We start from the raw sequence: 24526 nt of genomic DNA, 5'->3' as shown, positions 1-24526 counted from the left end.
CACTGGCATATCTGATTAAGTGAGACATGTCACGCGCAGGATCATCTTCCTCCTCTTCTCCCTACCAATCTTCCTCCTCTAGCTCAACATCTTCGCCATCCGCGCCCTCCACCAGCACCTTAAGATCGCCACCATGGCACGCACCTACCTCATCTTCTCCCTTCCGGATCTTGTAACAAACTCATTCCTCCACCCAATCTGCATTTACCTTCGAACGCAGGAGATCACCCACCCTCTCGCGCAAGCCTTCCTCGTTGGCACCCTCCTCCACCTCCCCTTCAACTACATTCTCATCATGAGCCTCTGCCTCGGCGTCACCGGTGTTGTTGCTGCCTTTGCCGTCTCTAACTTCTCCATCCTCCTCTCATTCGTCGGACGCGTCTTGCTCTCTGGCGTCCACCACCCCACGTGCTCATCCAACCCACTTTCTTCATTTATATGTTCCCTTCCTCCTTAGGGTTTGCAGTCTCCACTCGGGTGGAATATGAGCTTGGCGCCAACCGTCCCTTCAGGACTAAGCTCTCTATCGTGGTTTCCATCTTCCTTGTAGCCATGATGGGCTTTTCGTTGAAGGAGTTAGTCCCCCATTCAAAACAGTGTCGTTTCACTTTTTTTGGCTTCCAAATGAGGGATTAATTTGTTCATTTTGAAACGACATAGTTCTATTCTCATATGATACGTCGTTTTTGTCCATGTGACCAGAGATCAAACTATCTTGTATGTGGCACATCGGCGAGTTAACTGATACGTAGGACGTTGTCGTTAGTCTTACCCAATTCAAGTTGAGTTGAAAACATATTTGGCGTATAATAAAAAAAAATCAGGCCCAAAATTCTAACTAAATTTTTTTTGGGAATAAATATATAGGATGGTAAATTTTTTGGGATTTATTTGGAGTATTACTCTAAAATAAAAATCCAAAAAAGAAACTAGAGGGAGGGCAATGCCAACGCGTGTGGTGTTATAAAATAAAATCCCAGATGCTTTATGTTAGGTGCGTTAGAGACACATTTGATTGTGAAGTGAAACTAAAGCGGAGTCGGAATTGGAATTAGATTAGTTAATACTTTCTCAGTAGCAGTTCATGGCTGACAACGGTAGGACTAGGAGCATTAAGAAGAAGACAAGAAGTGATTATTATTAAATATTAAATGCTAATTACTAATTAATGGGGTCTTATTCTTGGTTTTGATTGGAATTACAGATTCTCTCTCCGAATTCCTGGCATCTGCAGTAGACGCTGCTCGAAAAGCTGGTGATGTCAGTTACTCGAGTTCGTCAAACGAATTTCTTTCACTCTATTCTGTTCTTATGTGCTCTTCCCATTCCAATTCATGGCTTCGTGCGTTGCATTGCAGATCATTCGGAAAGGCTTCTATGAAACCAAGCATGTCCAGCACAAAGGCCAGGTTGCCCATTCACTCTTTTCAGCTTAGAACCCGTGAAAACCGTAGCTATTTGCATTGCTATTCATCTTTTAACTTGTTCCGTGATGCACAGGTTGATTTGGTCACTGAAACTGATAAAGCATGCGAGGAACTCATTTTTAAACATCTCAAGCACCTTTACCCTACTCATAAGGTTACTTCACCTTTCCTTTTAACTTAACTCTTCTTTCCTTAATAAGTTTTGTTAGAGAATCATTAGAATCATTTTAGATCAGTTAGTATCGTTTATATTTATATAGCATATTTGTATATTAATTGTAGGATCTAACAAGTTTCATTTTAATTTTGGTTTTGGTATTAAGTTCATTGGGGAAGAAACCACCGCTGCGTTGGGCACTACTGAACTTACAGATGAGCCTACATGGATAGTTGATCCTGTGGATGGAACTACTAATTTTGTGCATGGGTAATTAATTAATTATTATGCATCTGATCATTTCCTTCATACACTCGTGTCGATTTCCGTGTTAATTGTCACACAATACTTATATTTTTGGTAGGTATCCCTTTGTTTGTGTCTCCATTGGTCTTACGATTGGAAAAATTCCTACAGTTGGTGTTGTTTACAACCCCATTATCGAAGAGGTCAGTATCTTCCTCTTGCAGACACTTCAGTCCTGCTGACCACAAAACCATCTAGAATTTCCTGAAATTTGAATGTTGAAACATATACATTTTTCATTCAGTGCTGAATATACACATCTTATTGTCATTAAGTGTTTGTTTTGTACTTGTTTTCATCTTTTGCTCTGTATGCCAACTGAAATTTGATAGTCCCATATGTAGCTTTTCACTGCCATTCGAGGAAAAGGTGCTTTTCTGAATGGGAATCCGATCAAAGGTCTGTCCTATATTCTATTTTATAATTGTTACTGTCAATTCAGTATGTTTCCCTCATGAAATTGCCTTGGAATTTTGCAGTGTCGGCACAAACTGAACTGATTACCTCTCTTCTTGGAACTGAGGTATGTCAAGTTTGTTTGGGTTGATTATGAGAAAGTTATTCACTTATCTTTATTGTTTGGATAATATGGTGTATTCTCTCCCTCTCCTTATCGATCATTTGAGGAATTGGGGTGTTGATCACATGCATTAATTAGGCAATAATTTCCTGCAAAATCAAAATATCATTGGAGAATTCTACTTCTGCAAGTCATGTTTTCATTGACAAATTTATAACAGCCGCATACCACATTCCACATGGTTCTAGTCAAGGATTCGGTCTAGACACCAACTCATGTTATGTTTGGCACGGTTTTCTCTTTCTATTAAGTAAGGGGTTCGTTCAACACAATTTTGTCTGGTGCTGCAACCACGTGTATTCCCACAACATTTTTTAAATGCTCAGCAGCTAGCTATCATATATCAACATGACCTATAACTGCGAGCCCTTGTAATACCCACAATATGGTCATTTAACAGAATGTAAATTGTTCGGTAAAGTATACTTTTTGCCCTGAAGTTTGCTAAAAGTTTCAAAATACTCCTAAGTTTTATTTGTTTCAATTTTGTTCCAAAAGTTTTTAATTTGCATCAAATGTATCCCTCGCAGCTAATTTTTTATGAAGCTTTGGATCAATTTAGCAACTTCAGAAGGACAACCTTCAATACAAGCAAGCCACACACGAAGTTCTATCATTTACTCTTAGTTGTCATGCATTATTGCTGGAATGGTCTTAAGCTTCTTGAAAATTTAGCTGTCATGGGAAATTTTGGTGAAAATGAAAAACTTCTAGGGAAAATTTGAAACAAAATAAAACTTGGGTATTTTTGGAAATTTTGGCAAGCTTTAGGAACAAAAAGTATATTTTACCTTAATTGTTTTTAGTATGTCTTCAGCTTTACTTTATAATCCCCATTGTGGGTATTTGTCCTTCTTCCCTGCACTATATTGTGTTCAAGCACATAGAAATCTAGGCCTCAGGTTTGTAAGATTATCTTACTTTTGGAATGATAGCTTGACAGGGATGGCCAATAGATATATATTCACATTTATATGTTCATGAACTGTGTTGCCTTGTGAATCAAGATTGAGTTGAAAATTCATAAGTTTTTGTTTTTGTAAGAGCAGGCACCCACACAACGTGACAAGTTATCTGTAGATGGCTGTACAAATAGGATTAATAACATGCTTTCCAAGGTAAAACAAGGACTTTCCTAAGAATCTATTGGTCAGACGAAAGTGATATCATTGCTAAGCCATAACAGTGCCTTTAATATGATCAGGTGAGATCCCTTCGAATGAGCGGCTCGTGTGCTTTGAACTTATGTGGAATTGCTTGTGGAAGGCTGGATGTATGCTTTGAACTTGGCTTTGGTGGTCCTTGGTATGTGATTTACATTCTGCACAAATGTCGTGCATTGTGATAACTGATAACAATGAGATCATGAAATTGAAAAAGCTCTTTATTTTCCTCTTTACCAGGGATGTGGCAGCTGGTGCTGTCATTATTAGAGAAGCCGGAGGTGTTGTTTTTGATCCGTAAGTGACTTACATAAATATTATTCGACTACTTGCATAGTTGCATGGATCTTCATGTAATAGAACTTTATGTAGACATGATTGGTGGTTATAAAATTTAATACTCGTGTCAAAATCTGATGATGGTTCGTTTGTTTCAGTTCTGGTGCAGATTTTGACATCATATCTCAGAGAGTAGCAGCCTCAAACCCTTTCTTAAAAGATGCACTTGTTGATGCTCTGCGCCAAGACCAGTGAGAAACTTGGTCTTCATCAAAGTTGGTGGAATATTGGCATATTGAGTAAGTCAACCTGCGTTAATGCATTTTGCTGATGCTTGTTTTTTTCTAGTTGTTCTATTTCTATAGTTGCTACATAAGCGTCACCAAAATATTTGTATAATCTAATTATTACCATTTTCACGTTTGATGATGCAACTCCGCTTCGGACTAATTCAATTCACATATCCGATAACTACAATATTTCTATCTTGATTATGCTGTGTTGTTTTTTTAACAAATTTTTAAGGATTTCTATTTAAATTTTATTATTTTGCTCGGTCTTCAGTAGTTGGTATTTCTTTTTTGGGTAGAATTTTGGTAGTTGTTAACTTGTTATGATCTTAAAAAAATGGTGAATATATGATAAAAATTCCGGTTAGTTGGTTAATCATCCGTCTGAATATGAGTTGGCATCCGCATCTGTTTCAAGGATGTAATAATCATGGATTATTAAATATAGGATATAGTACTAGTCAAACAGAACAAAGCTAAGTTTGAAAACAGACTCAACAGAGACTTGAACAACCTAATACGTTTCTTCAGTGAGAGAAAAATAAAATATAGAGAAGACATTGCTCATTCCTTTAGTGTGCTACATATATTGTAATTTCTACGTATTGTTTGCACCTGCCAATTGGAGTATTCACCATTTCATGTTTGCATGGTCCCACACAGAACAATGATATATGATATATCTAATCTAATGGATGTCATTACTGTGAAAGAAGAAAGGGATGCTAACTATAATTTTTCTTCTAGTTGAGACTGTTGCTGAATTGTTAATGTACTTACGCAGGACTAACATGGTCGCTTAGTTAAAGTGAGATACAGAGTTCTTTTCATTTCTAGCATTCGAGTTTGAATTTGAGTTTCTGCCTTTCTGGTATTTTAAAAAGTTGTTGACAAAATTATCTCTCTTATGATATTTTCGATACTTGAACAATACTATTTTTAATAATCAAATACTTATAATTTCGTGTGAAAAAAATTTACCTATTCACGGAATCTATGTTGTACATGTACGTTTAAAGTTCAAATCATATTCACCCAAGGTGTACGTAAATTCTTACACTTTACTTCTATTATGGGTCATTTTTTTTTACTTTTATATTTCTTGTTTTTTTTTAACTTTCTTTTTCTGCAAGTATTTTGGTAAAAGTCCCCATCTTTTTGATTCACCAAAAGCCGAAGAAAGAGAGACAAAAAAGAAAAACAAAAAGTGAAAAACAAAAATACATATATGAAGGAGACTTTTACATATATACCCTGGAGGCCTGGAAGGTCAGAAATCATCATTCCATCAAAGAATTTCCCCCAACTCCTACTCTAAGCTAGAGTTGGGGTACTAACTACCAAAGATAAGAAAAGCAAAATGTTATACATAGTCCTCAAAAAAAAAATTGATTATACATAACTAAGTCCAACAAGAAAACCAAATGGAAAAGGAGTAAAGTAAGGCACAAAATAAAAAAAATAAAAAAATAAATAAAAACAACATCCATTTGGCAAAACGTTCTACACCTGCTGAGGCCTAGAAGCATAGCCGTTGACCCCGTTTGCTCCGTTGACCCCATTGCCATGAGGAGGCATCTTGTTCTCTGAGCCCTTTCGGTTGAAGTAAATGATCCATGTGAGTACTTCCAAGAATACGGCAATGGCACCCAATGCTCCAATAATGCCAATGTAGGCATGCTTCCAGTTATTGTAGTCTCCGAACTTTTCCAACACATCGAATCCTTTAAAAATGTTGGTAATACTTATTATTATGGTTGTATATCCCACAATGTGGTGGTAGACATTCCAGTAGAACCTGTACTTATGGTTTGGGTTTGGCCTCAGGAACAGAGCAAACATCTGAAGGGTTCCAAGAGCAACCATGATGATGCCTAATGCTTTGTGATCGTCAGTGCCATCAACAGGATAATCATCTCCCAGTTTGAGACCAGTTCCTAATCCAGCAACACCAACTATGTATGCAGACACCTGGCATGCCACGTGTAGGTAAAACCATGCTGTTCCCGTTGACTTGAACACCTTCAAGTACCTTGCTATCACTGCCCCCATCGGCATCAACACCCCCCAGCTCACGGCGTTTACCACTCCGTGCATCTGAAGTAATCATCAGATTCGAACCAAAACCTTAAGTCAGTCTTCCTCAATCAATCATGCTAAGTTTATAATAAAAATCAGTCCCCGTATTAAATACATGTTAAAATAAAAAATATATATTAAAAATGATTTAAACACCACATGTCTGTATATATGGTGGCTGATTTTTTGTGTTTTTCCTCAATATATATCATTCACTTAAGATTGAACTCAAGATTCTAAGAAAAGAAAGATGAAACCAAATTGAGGAACTTACATTTCTTTTTCTTCTAGTTGAAGCCCCGCTACTTCCTTGCTGTGTCTGACCAGAAACAAGGTACAAGGTTTCCATGGAGCTTTGGTGGCCAGAATCATGCCTATGCTCCTGAGGGACGTTAGAGGCAGAGAGAGGACCATCTTGCCAGACGTGGACGATGGAGGAGGTGCCGTTGGGAAGGGTGAGAGTAGCAAAAATGGTAACCTCGTTGTTGGAATAGGTGGCACTCAAGTCAGAGATAGGGTATCTGATAGATGATTCTTGCAGCTGTGTTTCGGTGTTGGCGATTGATGTAGTATAGGCTCTTGGGTTTCCACTTGACTGTGGAAGATAGACCAGAGCCTGTGCTCCGATCATCGGAGTGACAAGGTCGTTGTTAGGGTTGATACCCCAAGCCACCCACCTGTTTGTTGTGGTGATACCGCCATGTCTGAATGCTATGTCAAGGATGCCGCTTGGCTGGTCATATGTCCAGTGAAGATAAGAAGTCAACTGTGAAAGATCATGGCAGTTCTTGAAGACTTTGTTGTTTGAGAAGCTCTGGGTCTTGCACGTTTGAGCTAAGGATGTTGTCACAAGAACAGAGCTCAGAACACACATCCCCAACATAACCCTCCACATCATCGTCATTATCTCTTCTTTCTTTGAGTTTGGTAAGATGTCAAAAGAAGCAAATATGTGAGACTCAGATATAAGACCAAACAGATATTAATATTGAGTCTATTTTGATATTTGATATGATGAATTTGAATGGAGTAGGAATTGTTAGTGGAGATCGAGAGAAATATAGAAGGAGGTTTAATTATATATAGGAGTTGGTGGCTTTAGGTAACAATGTCATGGTTGTTGAGGATGATGGCGGAAGGAAGAAAAATTCATATTATTTCGTTTTCCAACTTTCAATTATTAATAAAATAATGAATGGATATATGCTTGAATAAAATAATAAAGTTGCTGTATAAAATATTCCACTAGTCATTGATAATTGCCACCCGACCTCCTCTCTGTTCGGAAGCTTCCGCCGTTTCGTTTGATTTATTTTGGTAATTTGCTTTAATTTTGTAATCAACAAATGATTCACCAAACTCAAACTTCAGATACATTAAACTCAAGTTATAGTGATTTGAAAGCAAGCAAATATAGATTTAAGTTGTGCATTGATGTTAACTTGAATAGCATCAGAATTCAGAAACTGCTTACCTTATTACATGGGCGAGTCAACGTGAGAGCTTTAGGTAGTGGTTTGGTGGACAGACACAAAAAAATTGAGACCGATAGAAATTAAGAGATAGAGATCGAAATAAATCTCAATATTCTGTTTGGTATAAAATAGTAGACAGAAATTGAAACAAGAATGAAATTCTAATTTAATTTGTATAAAAGGTAAAATTAGAATTAATTAATTAAAATAACAGTATTTTAGGTATAAAATATTATTAAAGTTTTAGTCTCTATCTCTAAAAATTTTAATCCTCTTGTGTCTCCACTTTTTGAAGATATTGAAATATTGAAATTTTGGAGATAAAAACAAAAATTTTAATACCAGTATTTGAACCAACAAACATGATAATTTTGCTATCTCTTTTCTTACAAGCTAAGCGAAGGTTTTTGTGGTGAATTTTTATTTACTTTTTATTTTTTCACTGAATATATTAATATCTTTAAATTTTGTTTTTATCAATTAAAAAGTTTTCAATTTGAAAACCTTAGTAGTAATGCCACTGATGGTAAAATCTATATTATTTGTGTAATTCAAATAAATGCCGAATGTGACTTTCTTTTTGTTGTTTATTTCACAATCGGAAAAAATTTATTTGCAGTATTTTTTTTTCATCAACTAAGTTTCTATTTTTCACTAACCCAAAGTTTTAGTTTAACAGTTAATTTAGAATATATATATATATATATATATATATATATATATATATATATATATAATCTTTTGTATACACTTCCTATACGCTTTTTTTTTATGTTAACAAAGATTTTTTTTATTTTGTATCAAAAAATTTAATATTAAAAATAAAAAATATTAAAAAATTAATATAAACATAATGTATATATCATTATTCGTTTAATTAAGAAATAAATATTGCTTTGATCACTTGCAGGCTATCATTTGGTGTTGTGATTTAGTTTTTAACTTTTAATTAACGTTGTGAGAGAGAGAAACTGAGTAAGTCTAAATTCTAAAATATTGCCACTGTGTATAAGAAAATGGAATGGCGTGTGGAGGGAGCGTGGATGGCAGGTGGCAGTGGAACCCACACGCATTCAGAGCAGTTGATATTTTGTTTCTTTATTTGACCCACCTCGCCACTTGTTCACGCTGCTGTGCCGTTCGCCCTGTGCTTTCTTAGCTTCGTCTACACCAAAAACCAAATGAATCACAGTATATGACGTTAACTTTGGAGTTGTGATTTGTGAACAAGTCACTGTTAAGCTAGAAATAAAAGTGATTGTTATTATGATTCTGTGTCTAATTTATTAAAAAAGATAAATAAATAATATTTAATAAATTTTAAATATTTTATTTTTATTTTATATATTTTATTTTTTATTTATAAAAATAAATTAGATAATTTAAACACCCTAATAAAAAACACCATAAATTAAACCGAATAAAGTTATAAATTTTAAGATCTGCACAACAAATCATGTTATCAAACGATATAAGTTTTCTTCGTATATATATATATTATATCAAAAATATTATATATATTAAAATTAATTATTATATATTTATATATAAATATATAATTTAATTTATTTAAATATATATTTTATATTTTAATACGTATTAACATGATTAACATTATAGGAAACATTTTAAGTGCACCGGGGAGTACCGGTACACTAGTTGTTTTAACCGTTGATTTCAATTAATATATATTATATATTTTTTATAATTCAGATCAACGGTTAAAATAACTGGTACATTGATACTCCTGGTGTACTTGAAATATTTCCAACATTATATACTAAGACATTCTAGCTATTCAAGTAGTTCCAAATAAGTAAAATGCCTCAGTAATGTGGAACTGTGGATTTTCCAATCTAGGGGCAAAGAGTAGTACAGGTTTCGAGCGTACTACAGTTTTAGTACAGGTTTAGATGACACTTTTTCAACCTGTTTGGAACCCATAATGATCGTGGCTTTTATTTATTTATTTATTTATAATGGCTGCAAATAATGATGTTTAGTTAAACTGAGTTAAATATAATGTTGAGTTAATATCAGTTAATTAAACTGACGAATAACATAGTGAAGTCACCGCCAAAGGTTCGTGTGAAAACTTTTGAGAAAGAAAAACTTGAAGCGACTAACGTACACTTTATCTTTGTTTTTCCTTTAAGCGTTTGACTTTTAAGTTTTAACATTTTTCATTTAGTATCTCAAATTTACTTAATAATGTATATATTGCTTAAAAATTTAATAATTTGTTGAGTTTGTGTAAAATTAAAGGTCATGCATGCATGCGCCGAAAATAATAACTTAGTTTAGACGGATTCTTATCGAAGTTGAAAATTTTAATGTGGTATTAGACTCGTTCTGGAATAAAGACTTAAGAAAAAAAATAATTTATGAATTTTTTAACATAATTCTCTAAAATATATAAATTATGTGCTTACTTTAAAATTTTTTATTAAAATATTGTATTCTCTTTTTGTATTATCACTTTTTAACTTTATAATAAAAATATATAAAATAAATAAGAGGCTATTTTTTTTTACATATTGATGATTGTTGTGTGAAATATGATATTTTTTTCAAAGACAATAGTAATATTTTATTTAATAGAAAAATAAATATAATATCCAAAAGTTAAGACAAAAAAAATAAAAAAAAGTTCTCAAATATTTACAAATGAGTAAAATTATAAGAAAAAAATAATTATATAAAGACAATATTTTATATTTTTTAATTATAAAAATAACTTCTCCGATCCGATGTTTTGTAATAATTTTTTTTACTAAAAAAAAATACAAAACCTCGGTATCAAATTGTAAAATTTTTTTTAGACGGTAAATTGTGAAACATAGAAAGACGTTAACCTACAGTTTAGATTTATTTTAGGGAATTTAACTTTAGTGGCCCAATATAGAGAAACAAAAATAAAAGTATTCATACAACGTGCCTCTTTTTTTATTTAATACGTTGGATACAAATCGACATACATGAATTGTGTATTGCATAAATAGAGAAATTCTCTATTGCACTGACAACACCAGTCCTTTGGATTTTGAGTAGTTTTATTTCTCCGAAGGAAGAAGAGAACGCACGCACATGCAGCAATCATATTTATCTCCTTCTTTAATTTCCGTTCCTTGAAGAGAGGATCTTCCAAAAAGAATTCCTCGATCTATATGAAAGATAACTAACAGCTTCATCATATCATATGGTTTTATTAATTCAACCATCCACTGATGTGATCCATCAAAATGGTTATGGTGAATGAAATTTATTTATTTACTAGTACTTGCTTTCTCTTCATTTGCTTTCTCTTCATCTGTCTTTAAATTAGTGCAATTGCAAGGATTGAACCCTTTCTGAAGCAACTTCTCAACTTCTTCAAACTGAAGTCCTTTAGTTTCTGGTACCAATAAATAGATGGCAACAAGGCTAATTGTAGAAAATCCAGCAAAGAGAAGGAATGTTCCTGCAGCTCCAAGTGCATGGATCAATGACAAGAATGTCAAACTCACTATCAGATTAGCACACCAGTTTGAAACTGCTGCTATGCCTCCACAAATTCCCCTGAATCTCAATGGATATATCTCTGAGTTCAAAACCCAAGGTACTGTTCCCATTCCTGGAGAGTATGCAAGGATATATAGCCCCAACACTATAACTGCTAATACTCCAATTTTGCTTGGACATCCGTCAGAAAACCACACGCGCTTCTGCTCACCACACACCGCTCTCACATCCTTTGTTTCTGCCAGGCACGCTCCCGGAAGATTCTGCACCATGTTCATTGATTACGTTAGATTAGATTAGACACATAAATTGATAAGAGAAGAAATAACTGAACTTACATTGCCCCCAGTGCTGGCACAAAAGGCACATTCAGCTTTCAAACACTTCATGCAGTTCCATGAAGAGAAATTGGGGGCATCAAGATAAGCCTGGCATGTAGCGTTACCACCGAAACTGAGGGTGTCAACGTTGTCAATTGGAGGAGCAGTGGTAGCTGCCTGATAGAAAACTCCGGTGAGAGTGAGGAGGCAAACAATGATTGCGATAAGAGAGAGGAGCATGAGCTTTCTCCTTCCATATTTATCGATACAAAGCATGCTGAGGATAGATCCAACGGCGTTGAGACCAGATGTGACGAGGGAGAGTGCAAGTGCTGTTGATTTTGATGCAATGCCGGCAAACTGAACAATGGTTGGGCTGTAATACATGACGGTGTTGATACCAACGAATTGTTGAGCGACTTGAGCAGTCACGCCTGCATACAATCCTCTTCGGACAGCAACGTTGCTGAAAGCAGCTTTCATTTTCTCTCCAAGAGTTTGACCGATCAACCCTTCTTGTTGCTTCTCTTGTTCTACGGCTTCTCTCATCGCATTTATCTCCCCTTCAATCTCATCTGCATCGTAAATCTTTTCTAGAATTTCCCTTGACTCCTTTTCTAACCCCTGGTTGTACAACCACCTGGGTGACTCAGGCAGGGTCAGCATTAAAACGAACTGAACCACCGCTGGAAGTCCAGCCACCCCAAGCATCCAACGCCACGTTCCAGGAGTCTGTATATTATGTTAAACAATTTAGTCAAATATATTAAATTATTTAATCATTATTAATTATTATCCAAGTAGATATACCTCGGTGAACGCGAGGTTGATAAGGTAAGAGAGAAATTGACCAAAGGTGATGAGGAGACCATTAATACACACGAGAGCTCCTCTAATGGCAGTTGGAGAGGCTTCTGAGATGTAGAGAGGAGAAGTCATAGAAGCTATGCCAACTCCAAAACCAACTAAAATTCTTCCAACAACAAGGACCCAAGGAGCTGGGGCAATAGCCATGACAATTGCGCCAAGAAAAAAAACAATATCAGCTCCCAAGATAGAAGTCTTTCGGCCAAGCCTGTCGTTCATCCATCCACCAAGTGCCGCACCAATGATGGCACCCGCTACAGCCATACTTACAATAACTTCTTGCAACCATAATTTCTTATCAACTTCTACGAAGTCCTCGCGAATATAAAGCAAGGCTCCCGAGATAACACCGGTGTCGTAACCGAAGAGAAGACCTCCAATTCCAGCCGATAAAGCAAGGCGCATGATGTAGGGCGACCTGGTTGCTCTTCTCCAAAATTCCGTAAACTCTTGCTTACTTGCCGCCTCCGGCCCTCCTTCCATTTTTACTAATCACCTTAATTTAATGTCAACCCTATTGATAATTTCTAGCTTACCTCTATCACTTGCACTCCACGCTGAAAACATTATTCATCAATCATAATTATTAATTATAAATTATTTTTTAAATCTCATGCATTATACGTACATTTTAAAAATGCTAGTTACTTATTTTTCATAACATCATGCAAACTTTCAAGTTAAAATGAAATTTGATCACAACCATAATTAATATTATTATTCTACGTAATAGCCTTTAAAGCCTAGTATATATCTACTCTTTTTTATTAGTGTAATTTCATTCAAGAATTTATGTAAAGTTGAGATCAGAACAAGAAAACAATTAGAAATATATCTTATCATAATATATCATTGTTATTTATTTATGTATAAAGAAAAAATTACGATACGAAAAGATTGAAATAAATTATACAGATGAAACATATTACTACGTACTTGTACTACAGAAAAAGCAGAGAGAAAATGAGCTTTGCTATGGAGACCACAGCACTCTGATATTAATTTTTCGTTGAATCTCTCTAATTTGTGTAATTGAGATCGATCTTATGTAGTGGACAGAGTCGCAGAAGTTCTCTCAGATGTGTGGTATTACGCTCCCTTTTGTCTCGGAAGTCCGAAGTTACTGTCTTGTGTTGTTGGTTTAAAGTCTGTGTTTTCTCTCCTTTATATATAAATCTTCCACGTTAGTGGCAGCTAATATATTCATATCTTTAACAAATAACAGCATCAAAATCTGTCTATAGTAAATAATAAGTGAAGGTTGCCTTATTCAACTCTGTCTTAACCATAGATTGGTTTTCTTGATCCTATCCAACTTGTTTTTTTTTTTTTTTTCTATAAAAACTGATCTGTTTTTTCATGTATCTTAATAATCTTATCAATTTATAATCTAATTAAAGCTAAGTTGATAACTTCTCTAACAAAATAACAAAATAAAACAAAAGATTAAAATAAATAGCGGTGTAATTTTTTTTTTTGGAAAATTTTACTTCTTTTGAGAAATATTAAAATAATACTCTTTTTTCTTTTATTTGTAAAATATGCATTTTTCTTTCTTATAATTTTTTAAAAACTTTTTTTTAATCTATTTTAAATTTTTGTGTTAACTAATATTAACTTTATCAAATTTTTTAAGAAAAAAATAAATTATTTTTTACAAAAATACCCTTTAATAAAAATTTTATTTTTTATCATTAAATTTTGCTTACTAAAATATCTTTTAATAAATTATTTTTTTAAAGATACCCTTCAATAATTTTTTTAATTATTAAATTGTGATTTTACCAAAATTTTTGTTAACAATTATAGTTATATTATATTTTACTATTATTTTTTCAATATCAATATATATTATTTTAATATTAAATAAAAAATTTTTATCATTGTTAATAGGTATAATATTTAATATATTGATATCAGAAAATAATCTTACCAAGATTTTTTTTAAAATTTTAAAATAATATATATTAATATCAAAAAATTAATAATAAAATATAACTATAATATAATTTAATGATAAAAAATAAAATTTTTGTTAAAAAATATTTTTATAAAAAAATCATTTATTATTTTAAAAAATAAATAAAATTAATATTAGTTATTTAATATTAATTAACACAAAAAATTTAAAATAAATTAAAAAAATTTTAAAAGTTATAAAAATATATATATTTTATAAATAAAAAATATTATTTTAACATCTTTCAGAAAAAAAAAAAGTAAATTTTTTTTTTATATTTACCAATATATAAAAATCAAACCCTTCAAGTTATGTGATTTTACTTTTACTTTATTCGGAAAAACAAAATTGTGTTGGTGCCTGGTGGTACACTTTAAAGGAGACCTATGTTACTTTAATGTTTTGGTAATTTTCAAAATATATTCTACTCGTTTCTAACGACTAACCAACAGTTATTTAATTAATTCAGAACATATTTCGGAGTGAATATTTACTTTAAAGTTGTTCAAAGAAACGGTTTACACTAAAATTTGAAGTTAGTTTCTAATATTTTCCTTTCAAATAATCTTAATAAAAAAACATGAAAGATTAATTTTTTATCTTTTAGAATATGCTCGTCGTTTAATGTTGGCCGTGTGCTGATCGATACGAGCACGTTTGATGTCATTCATGAAAAAATGTCCATACTCGTAGGCAGGACTAGGTTTGAGGTGTTTGTCTCAGAGATGAGAAACGGGGGTTATGCCTCTATGGGATGTACAAGGAGGGATAGGGTCGACTGGAAACAAGGACTGTGTATCGGAGGAGGTCCTGCTACTATGGGCAGTAAAAGTAATGCTGCTGTTAACTGTAGCGAGGGGCAGCTGACCAGAGAGGATGAAGCGGCGGCGGTGATCTTGCCGCTGGGACGAGAGGAAGAACAGATGAAGGGTAGAATTGTAATCTCCTCGGAAGTTTTGAATGAGTGGAGTAATGTACGTTTGATTTCTAAAACGGTTACGCCTATAATTAGGGAGATTGATCTCAATATGGCGCAGGCGGATATTGCGGGATCGCCTCTCAACGGTGCAGACGATGACTCAGATAGGACAGTGTCCTGGGACTTTGCTGATGGGCAAATACATAAGGAAACGGATATCACTAGTAGTGCTAGGCGGAGTGTCGATCCGGTCCAGGCCAATTATAATCCTACTGGGATTGGGGCCCAATATGTTATTTCCAAGGAGAAGGACTATCCTTTGGGCTTCACGCTAAGAGGCCCGCCAGAAGGGTTAGGGGATAGGGAGGAGTTGGACTGGGTTGCAAACAGCCTGGAGCGGGAACCTACCAAGATACGGCCCAAAGAGTTGGCGACAGGGGACTCGAGGAATGCTGCTGGCAAGGCTCTCCAAGACGGCGCGGATGTTCCAAATCCGTGGGGAAGACCGATACCGTGCGCCATTTTCTGTTCGGAGGAAGGGGTTCCCTCGACTGGATCGATAGGCTGCAGGGGACAGGGGCGTCGGACGCCAAACGAGAAAGGGGGTAGGTCGAGCACTAAACAGGCTGTCGATGGGGGGCCGAGCTTGATGTCGCTGGCTGTGGTTGGTGATGATGGTCGAACAGAGACACTGAGGGCAACGGACATCAGACCTGGGAGGGAGATCGAGATGGTGGTACAGAAGACAGGTCCGGAGTTGCAGCGGAATACTGTCTCTGGGTGCTTGGGGGTCGCGGAGATGCAGCGGGATGCAGATGGGTTGAGAGTGACGGAGACACTGGTGATGGGAAGTGCGGGGACTGGGGAAGACATGGACAATGTGGGGGATGAACGCCTTGATGCTGAGGAGGACGCTGGTTCTGAAACTTCTGAAATTAACAGGAAAGAAGTCATGGAAGAAAATAGGAAGGCCTGGACTTTAGCTGTGGAATCTGGAGCTGAGCCATATGATGAGGAAGATGATATCATGAGAATACTTCAGGAGCAGAATGAGGCAATAGCATTGAAGAAAAAGCAAGCTAAACTGAAAGAGAAAATTAGAAGAAGCCGTCCGAAAAAACGAAAAAAGGTGTGTACAACTGTTTTAAAATGAATTTTTCATCCTGGAATGTTAGGGGGTTGGCGGGAATTGGAAAATTGGGTATGGTAAAAAATTTTAGGAAGAAATTTAATTTGCATATATTAGGCTTGATAGAGACAAAAAAGGAGCTCCTGACTAAATTTGATGTTGTACAACTGTGGGGTAATGACGTAGTGGGTTGGGAGTTTGTGGAAGCGGAAGGTGCTTCTGGCGGTCTGTTGTTGATGTGGGATACAACGGTGTTTAGCGTAAGCAACTGTTATAAAGGAGTTAGATGGTTATGTGTGGAGGGAGTGCTGGTAAAAAACAATTTTCGGTGTGCTTTCTGTTTGGTTTATGGAGAACATATTAGAGAGGAAAAGCTTATTGTTTGGGAAGAGTTAAGCTTCATATCCGGATTATGCCAAGTACCTTTCTGCTTTATGGGGGATTTTAACGAGATTGTTCAAATAGAGGAGAGGAAAGGGACCACTTCTCTGTCGGCATCCGCAACAGATTTTATCTCTTGGGTACAAGATATGGAACTAGTGGATCTAGCTTTATCTGATCGCAAGTTCACATGGTTCAGGGGCCGGTCATGTAGTCGTATCGATAGAGCTTTGGTGAGTTTGGAGTGGTTAGAAGAGTTTCCTGAAACTAGATTACGGGGAGGACCAAGAGGCTTGTCGGACCATTGTCCAATGATTATGGATGTCACAAGGATGGAAGGGGGCCCAAGGCCTTTCCGGAGTCTGGATTCTTGGTTTACTCATGATGGTTTCTTGAGGATGGTGAAGGAGCTTAGGGGAGACTCAGTTCTTGGACAAGCTAAAGGCTATGACGGTGCCACTGCGCAGATGGCATCGACAGAACTTTGGCGATATGGACTTGAGGATTAATAGGTTTGAAGAGGAAATTAGAAAAGTCGATGATATGGTGAGTAACGGAGTGCATGATGGAACAGTGGAAGCAAGGAGGAAGGCGCTTGTGAGCTCTTGCAAGATATGGTATATCAGGAAGGAGATACATTGGAAGCAGATGTCACGATCCAAGCATGCTAAGGAGATGGACAAAAACACTAGGTACTTCCATAATATAGCCTCAGCACGGAGGAGGAACAATCGGATTGATGCCTTGAGGATCCATGGGAGATTAGTGAGAAATCAATCCCGGATTAAGGTTGCTATAAGAGGCTTCTATAAGGACTTGTACCATCAGGAGCCGTCCCCTAATATAGGCTTTCGGGATGGGTTGGTGAGACAGATATCTGAGGAAGAGGCGACAGGACTGGAACTAATGCCCACTGCTGAAGAAATCAAGAATGCAGTGTGGGATTGTGAATCCACAAAAGCACCAGGGTGTGACGGGTATAATATGAACTTCATAAAGAAGTGTTGGGATGAAGTAGGGAGAGAATTCATTGAAGCCGTGTTGGGGTTCTTCCGGTCAGCTAGACTGCCTAGGGATTCAAATGTTACTTGGGTGGCATTGGCACCAAAGTTTATTGGAGCGACTGAAATAAAAGATCTTCGACCAATTAGTATGGTAGGTTGTGTGTATAAGGTTATATCTAAAGTGATGGTTCGGAGGATGCGGCACGTGATGCCAGGGTTAGTAGGTGAGACTCAGAGTGCCTTTGTACAAGGAAGAAAAATTCATGATGGAGCTTTGATTGCCTGTGAGACTGTGCAGTGGGTTAAGGCAAGGAAAAGGAGCTCAGCGATAATTAAACTGGACTTTCAAAAAGCTTATGATAGGGTCAAATGGAGTTTTATAGATATAGTTCTACAGAAGATGGGATTTGGCAATCGATGGAGGGGGTGGATTAAGGAGTGTGTATGTTCTGCGTCTATGTCTGTGCTTATCAATGGGTCCCCATCTAAGACTTTCAAAATGGAAAGGGGCCTACGCCAAGGAGATCCTTTGTCGCCTTTTCTGTTTGTGCTAGTTGTTGATGTACTCCATAGAATGATTGGGGAGGCAGTGAGGAATGGGCGTATCTCTCCGATGTTGGTTGGACGGGATAACATTGAGCTGTCGCACTTGCAGTTTGCGGATGATACTATCCTTTTCTGTCCTCCAGAAGAAGAGACTATCAGGAATTACAAGCGGCTTCTACGTTGCTTTGAGATGATGTCTGGACTGTGTATTAATTTTGAGAAGTCAAGTTTTATTCCAGTTAATTGTGAACAGCGTTGGACGCAGAAGATGTGTCATTTGCTGGGCTGCAAGGAAGCCTCTTTACCCGTCCGATACTTGGGATTCTCTCTGGGAGCAAATCCAAGATTAGTTAAGACTTGGAAACCGGTGATTGATAAGGTGGAAGAAAAGTTGAGTTTGTGGAAGGCAAAGACCCTCAATAAAGCGGGAAAGCTAGTCCTCATTAAAGCTGTTCTCAATAGCTTGCCCATATACTATCTTAGCTTATACAGGATGCCGAAGGCAGTAGCGGAGAAGTTAATCTCGCTACAAAGATGGTTCTTATGGAGTAATGAGGATGGGAAGGGTGGGATGCCACTAGTGAGATGGGAGGTTGTGATGGCTTCTAGAAAGGCGGGTGGATTGGGAGTGGGAGATGCAGTGATCAGGAATACAGCCCTGCTGTTTAAGTGGTGGTGGAGGTTTTCGAAAGAAGATTGCCCCTTGTGGAAGAGAATTGTATGCTCTTGTCATAGCATGAACCCTTCTGAGATGCTGTGTGGCCAGCCTGTCCCTACCAGAGGGGGTCCATGGAAGGATATCTGTCAGCTCCAAATCCGAGAGCCACGTATCAGAGAGAAAATGATCAGAGGCTTGTCTATGGATGCCGGGAATGGCAGAATGATCAAGTTTTGGGAGGATGCCTGGTTACCTAGTGGTATATTGAAAGAGAAGTTTCCCAGACTTTTCTCGGTCTCAAACCTTAAAGGATCTGTTATCGGGGACTGCGGGTTCTGGGATGGGCTAGATTGGATATGGAGCTTTCAATGGAGGAGAGAGTTATTCCAATGGGAGTTGAATCTGTTAAACCAACTACATGAAGCCTTGCAGCCTGTGAGGCTAACAAATGAGAGAGAGGACAGGGTGGTCTGGAAATTTGATAAAACTGGTATTTTTTCTACTAAATCCTTTGTACAGGTGTTGCAGGAAGCAGTTCTCCCGGAGGAAATAACAAGCTATAGTTTCACTAGTGCTATTTGGAAGGGTTTTGTACCGCCACGGGTCGAGTTATTTTCTTGGTTTGTATTGGTTGAGAGAGTGAGTACTAAGGAACGACTAAGCAGATTAGGTGTCATTGATCAGCATGATAATATGTGTGTCTTATGCTGTAAGTCTGTTGAGTCTGCTTTTCATCTATTTATTGGCTGTGAGCTCACATGGCAGGTGTGGTGTGCTTGGCTTTTCGCCCTCGGAAGGATATGGACTATGCCAGGTACACTCAAGCAACACTTTGAGAGTTGGACGAATGCTTCACAGAGAAAGAATGAGAGGAGAAGATGGTTCGTGGGTTTCTTTGCTGTCCTTTGGGCTATTTGGCTAGAAAGAAATGGTCGAGTCTTCAATAATCAAGCCTCAGGTGTGGCGGAAATTATAAATAGGTCGTTTATGCTATCCGATGAGTGGCTTGGTGGCTAACCTCTTGGTTGTTGATGGCACTGCCGAAGATGACTAGAAGGTCTTTTACTTTTTTAAATTGTCTGGTTTGGTGTGTACTTTGAATTGTTTGCTACTAGACTTCTGCTCCACCTTTTTTGTGTTGAGCATTTTTTACTTCAAAAAAAAAAGAATATTAGATAAATTAATCTTTAATAAAACAAAAACAAATGAATGACAAATTAATCTATTATTTTTTTAAAGAATCATAGATATCACTAAATTAAAAAAAAAGTATGATTGACAAATTAAATTGTTAATATTTTTCATCTAAACAAATCCCGTTTCTAGACAAAATAGTTATAATGTTCACTTTAGTAGAATAACAATATCAAATTTAATAATAGAAATAACAATCCACTTTTAGTTTATGTTGTGAAAAACAACCGAAATTTAGATAAGAATTTATCTAACAGCAGAAATATCAAAATAAAATTTTCACAATCTATATAATTAAATACACAACTCTAAAGATATTCCAAATAATAAATATAATGGTAAAAATTAAATAATTAAATATCAAAATTTTATTGTAAAAATCTTCAAAATGAGAGACAAAAAATTTAAAGAACCTATTCTGCTAAAATCTTTTAGAGTAAAGTATCGTTTTTGTTCCTAACATTTGGGGTAAATCCTATTGTGTCCCTAACGTTTGAATCGTTCTATTTGTATTCCTAACGTTTGTAAAAGTGATTCAATGTTATCCTGTCGTCAATTATACATCATGAGTGCTTTAGTTTGAGTTTTAAAAATCTCTTCTTAAAGTTAGAATACAAATGTCTAGGATAGAATCGATGATCTACTCCGAAATATAGCTCATCAAATGTTGAAACTAATTCCTACAACATTTACATAATTCATTTTTCTAGGGATATAATTGAATCTTAACACAAATAGTGGGTATAATATTAAAATCGAACACATCCAAGTGAGACCTAATTGAGAATGAATACATCCAAGTGAGAATAATTGAAAAATATAATCTGATTTGTTAGTATAATTGATAGTAGGATAACATTGAATCGCTTTTATAAACGTTAAGGATACAAATAGGACGATTTAAACGTTAGGGACACAAATAGGACTTACCCCAACGTTGGGGACAAAAACGATACTTTACTCAATCTTTTATTATAAAAATAATGGGTACACTATCAGTTTTTCTAATAGTACTAAGACATTTTAAGAATCAACAAAATACATCATCAAAATGGATAAAAACAACATAAACCCTTTATAAAGTGGGTATTTTAAATCAGACAAAAGAGATGATAATACAACTAGCATGTTATATCCTAATGTTCATCTCTACATCAGAAATAACATACTAAAATTTTATAAAAAAATTGAACAAGTTTACCAATTTAATATGTGCAACATTGGACTGTCTTTTTTCCCTTTTCTTCTTTTTTCGACACCGAACCTTTCTCCTCTCTCTCTCTTCTGTTGCTTTTCTTTTTTTTAAAAAAAAGAGAGATTCCAAACTTTCTCTCTTCTCTTAGTGTGGCTTAAAGACACTTTTTTTTATTATTTTTTGTTTTGTTTTAAAATGTAGGTTCCACTTGAGTTGGGGACTCACCAACAAATTGTTAATATTGCAAGTGTGAGGAGTGAGGAGTTTATAAGGAAGACCTATTAACTTAATACCTTAAGGTTGAGTTAGATGTAGTGTCTTCTCATCTTATATTCTCTCATTTGGTTCCTTCCCGAAGTCTCCACGATGGTCGAGAGCTCCTCGCAGTGGCCCAACAAGTGGTATCAGAGCCGATAGTTAGTCGGTCTGGTGGTTTAAGGAGTATTCAAGGTGAAGAATGCGTGGTCCGGGCGGTGTGTCTCGCAGTGTGATGGACGAATACTCAAATGTGTGGTGGATGAACTAGAAAGAGATAGAGTTGATGCTTGATGTGGAGGCTCACACTTGAGGAGAGAGATTATTAATGTTGCAAGTGTGAGGAGTGCATAAAGTTAGTCCCACATCAAGAAAACAAGGAAGAGTGAGGAGTTTATAAGATGAGAGACCCATTAATTTAAACTTCATTTCTTCTTTTTCTTTCTCACATGCAAGACATTGCTACGAACTTAGCTTGAAATGACTAATAAGTGAAGTAATAACAGGTTTGGAATTACTCATGCTAAACCTCTTTAAAATTTTCTCAATATACTTCTGCTGCGACAACCACAATTTTCCATTCTTTCTATCACGAGTGATACTCACGCCAAGTATTTTCTTTGTAAGATCCAAATCCTTTGTAGCAAAGGATCTGTTCAAGTCTTTCTCAAGACTTTCAATTTTCTTAGTGTCATGACCAACAATCAATATGTTATCAACATAAATCAAGAGAATTATAAAGTCATCATCAGAGAATTTCATAACATACACACAACGATCAGAAGAAATCTTACTATACACATGATCTTCTATGAAGGAATCAAACTTCGTGTACTACTGCATTGGCATTTGCTTCAGCCCATATAAGCTATTCTTCAACTTGCATATAAGGTGCTCTTTTCCTTTAACCTCAAAACCCTCTGATTGTTCCATATAAATTTTTTTATCTATGTCACCATGAAGGAACACAGTCTTCACGTAAAGCTGCTCAACCTTTAAATTCAAGCTAACTACTAATCCAAGAACAACTCGAATCGAGGACATCTTCACAACTGGAGAGAAAATCTCTTCAGAATGAATACATTTCTTATGTTCAAAGCCTTTTACAACCAACCAAGCTTTGTACCTTGGTCGTGAAGTATTTCATCTGCTTTCAATTTAAACACCCATTTGTTCTTGAATGCTCTCTTATCTTTTGGCAGCATCACCAATTTAAATGTATTATTCTTATGCAAGGATTTCATTTCTTGCACGGCCTTCAGCCAATCTTTATTATGCTAATCAGACATAACTTTCTGGTAGCTCTTTGACTCCTCAGTCTCAGTGTTCATCACATACTCATGGGAGAGTATCTCTAAGAAGGATGATGCTCTATAGTAGATCTTCTCAATTCATGCTCAACTGGTGGTTCAAGTAGAATTTCAACATCTGACACCTCAGGTTGAGGTGTAAGTTCATCATGCAAACCATCACCATTATTATCAACTTGTACATCTTCCCCTTCAATAGGAGGTCTAATAAAAAGATCAGGTTCATCATCAGCAGAACATCTAATAGATATTGTTAGTTTATTTGTCTTTTCAAAATCTTTAATATTTTGGTCTTCAAGAAATATTACATCTCGACTTCTAATTTTTTTTTACTTACCGTATTCCATAATCCGTAACCAAAGTCTTCGTGACTATAATCCATGAAGATACACTACTTTGACTTTCCATCAAGTTTGGACCTTTTATCTCTTGGAATGTGAACAAAGGCCCTACAACCAAATGCTCACAAGTGACTATAATAGACATCTTTCATTCTCTAAACTTTCTCTGGAACATCATCATTTACTGGAGCTGAAGGAGAAAGGTTGATCAAATCTATCGCCGTACTCATCGCTTCAACTAAAAAAGATTTAGGCAACTTTGCATGAGAGAGCATACACTTGACTCTTTCATTGATAGTGCGATTCATTCTCTATGCAACTCCTTTATGTTGAGGAGTCTTAGGAACCGTATTCTCAAGCTTGATCCCATATCCTCTACAATACTCTTCAAACAGACTCCTGTATTCACTACCATTATCTGCTAAAAAATATTTCAATTTTTTTCTGTTTCTTTTTCAACACTTACATGAAAGTGTTTGAAGATATCGAACACCTAGTCTTTAGATTTCAAAACAAAAGTTTACACTTTTTGAGAATAATTATCAATAAAAATAATAAAGTATAATGCATTGCCTAGTGTTTTAGCATTCATAGTACAAACATTAGTGTGAACAAAATCTAGAACATGTGATTTTCTATGAGGTCCGAACTATGAAATGATACTCTAGCATGCTTTCCAAAAAAAATAATAAGTACAAGTATTTAAAGTTGTACTTTTCACTGGAAGTGAGTGCTTCTTGGCTAAGATGTTTAGTCTTTTCTTATTCAAGTGACCAAGACACATATGCCACAAATCAGATGAGGAATCATCAGCTATATTCACCTCTTTTTTGCACAACTTTGCTTGCAATCGTATAGAGTAGTGAGGCTATTGTCTTCTTTAACAACAATGAGAACCAGTTTGATAATCTTATTATTTTCACTACCAAAAAAAGTGCAAGTGACCAAGACACATATGTCACAAATTAGAGGAGAAATTATCAGCTATATTCACCTCTTCTTTGCACAACTTTGCTTGCAATCGATATAGTGTAGTGAGGCTATTGTCTTCTTTAGTAACAATGAGAGCCAGTTTGATAATCTTGTACTTTTCACAACCAAAAAAAGTGCAATATTCCTCTTGATCCAATGCCTTCACTGAAATCATATTAAACCACATATCTAGCGCATACCTAACATTCTTTAATTGC

General features: G+C 35.8%; 3 protein-coding genes across 4 annotated transcripts; 1 reads left to right on the top strand and 2 right to left on the bottom strand.

The window, feature by feature from the left end:
- Window positions 1-934: 934 nt before the first annotated feature.
- LOC112722831 (inositol-phosphate phosphatase) lies at window positions 935-4403 on the top strand. 2 transcript variants are annotated; one of them, XM_025774008.3, is made up of 12 exons: window positions 935-1097; window positions 1205-1260; window positions 1359-1409; window positions 1501-1581; window positions 1751-1854; window positions 1949-2033; window positions 2235-2289; window positions 2370-2413; window positions 3520-3588; window positions 3675-3775; window positions 3874-3930; window positions 4071-4403. In XM_025774008.3, exons 1-12 carry the CDS (start codon window positions 1085-1087, stop codon window positions 4165-4167), a joined length of 813 nt encoding a protein of 270 aa, XP_025629793.1. In that variant the 5' UTR covers window positions 935-1084; the 3' UTR covers window positions 4168-4403. The 2 variants fall into 2 exon arrangements, with proteins under 2 accessions (XP_025629793.1, XP_025629794.1); XM_025774009.2 differs by having other exon boundaries at window positions 997-1097; window positions 1205-1273.
- Window positions 4404-5410: 1007 nt separating this feature from the next.
- On the bottom strand, window positions 5411-7729 carry LOC112722830 (cytochrome b561 and DOMON domain-containing protein At5g47530). Its single transcript, XM_025774006.3, has 2 exons — window positions 6556-7729; window positions 5411-6299 (listed from the first exon to the last, which is right to left on the bottom strand). The coding sequence occupies exons 1-2, from the start codon at window positions 7183-7185 to the stop codon at window positions 5706-5708; spliced, it is 1224 nt and encodes a 407-aa protein (XP_025629791.1). The 5' UTR covers window positions 7186-7729; the 3' UTR covers window positions 5411-5705.
- Window positions 7730-10678: 2949 nt separating this feature from the next.
- On the bottom strand, window positions 10679-13465 carry LOC112722829 (inositol transporter 4-like). The gene is made up of 4 exons (XM_025774005.2): window positions 13381-13465; window positions 12388-13001; window positions 11596-12309; window positions 10679-11520 (listed from the first exon to the last, which is right to left on the bottom strand). The coding sequence occupies exons 2-4, from the start codon at window positions 12925-12927 to the stop codon at window positions 11023-11025; spliced, it is 1752 nt and encodes a 583-aa protein (XP_025629790.1). The 5' UTR covers window positions 12928-13001; window positions 13381-13465; the 3' UTR covers window positions 10679-11022.
- Window positions 13466-24526: the final 11061 nt, after the last annotated feature.

The sequence above is a fragment of the Arachis hypogaea genome, chromosome 11, assembly GCF_003086295.3.
Source record: "Arachis hypogaea cultivar Tifrunner chromosome 11, arahy.Tifrunner.gnm2.J5K5, whole genome shotgun sequence".
Taxonomy (NCBI): domain Eukaryota; kingdom Viridiplantae; phylum Streptophyta; class Magnoliopsida; order Fabales; family Fabaceae; genus Arachis; species Arachis hypogaea.
The sequence above is the reverse complement of the archived record's forward strand: the minus strand, read 5'-3'. Positions and strand labels throughout refer to the sequence as shown.

Coding starts and splice junctions, on each gene's coding strand:
- LOC112722831 (XM_025774008.3), top strand. Junction 1,410..1,500: donor ATGTCCAGCACAAAGGCCAG/GTTGCCCATTCA, acceptor CGTGATGCACAG/GTTGATTTGGTCACTGAAAC. Junction 3,931..4,070: donor GGAGGTGTTGTTTTTGATCC/GTAAGTGACTTA, acceptor CGTTTGTTTCAG/TTCTGGTGCAGATTTTGACA.
- LOC112722830 (XM_025774006.3), bottom strand. CDS start 7,185: ATGACGATGATGTGGAGGGTTATGTTGGGGATGTGTGTTCTGAGCTCT. Junction 6,300..6,555: donor CAACTAGAAGAAAAAGAAAT/GTAAGTTCCTCA, acceptor TGATTACTTCAG/ATGCACGGAGTGGTAAACGC.
- LOC112722829 (XM_025774005.2), bottom strand. CDS start 12,927: ATGGAAGGAGGGCCGGAGGCGGCAAGTAAGCAAGAGTTTACGGAATTT. Junction 12,310..12,387: donor TCAACCTCGCGTTCACCGAG/GTATATCTACTT, acceptor CATAATATACAG/ACTCCTGGAACGTGGCGTTG. Junction 11,521..11,595: donor GTGCCAGCACTGGGGGCAAT/GTAAGTTCAGTT, acceptor AACATGGTGCAG/AATCTTCCGGGAGCGTGCCT.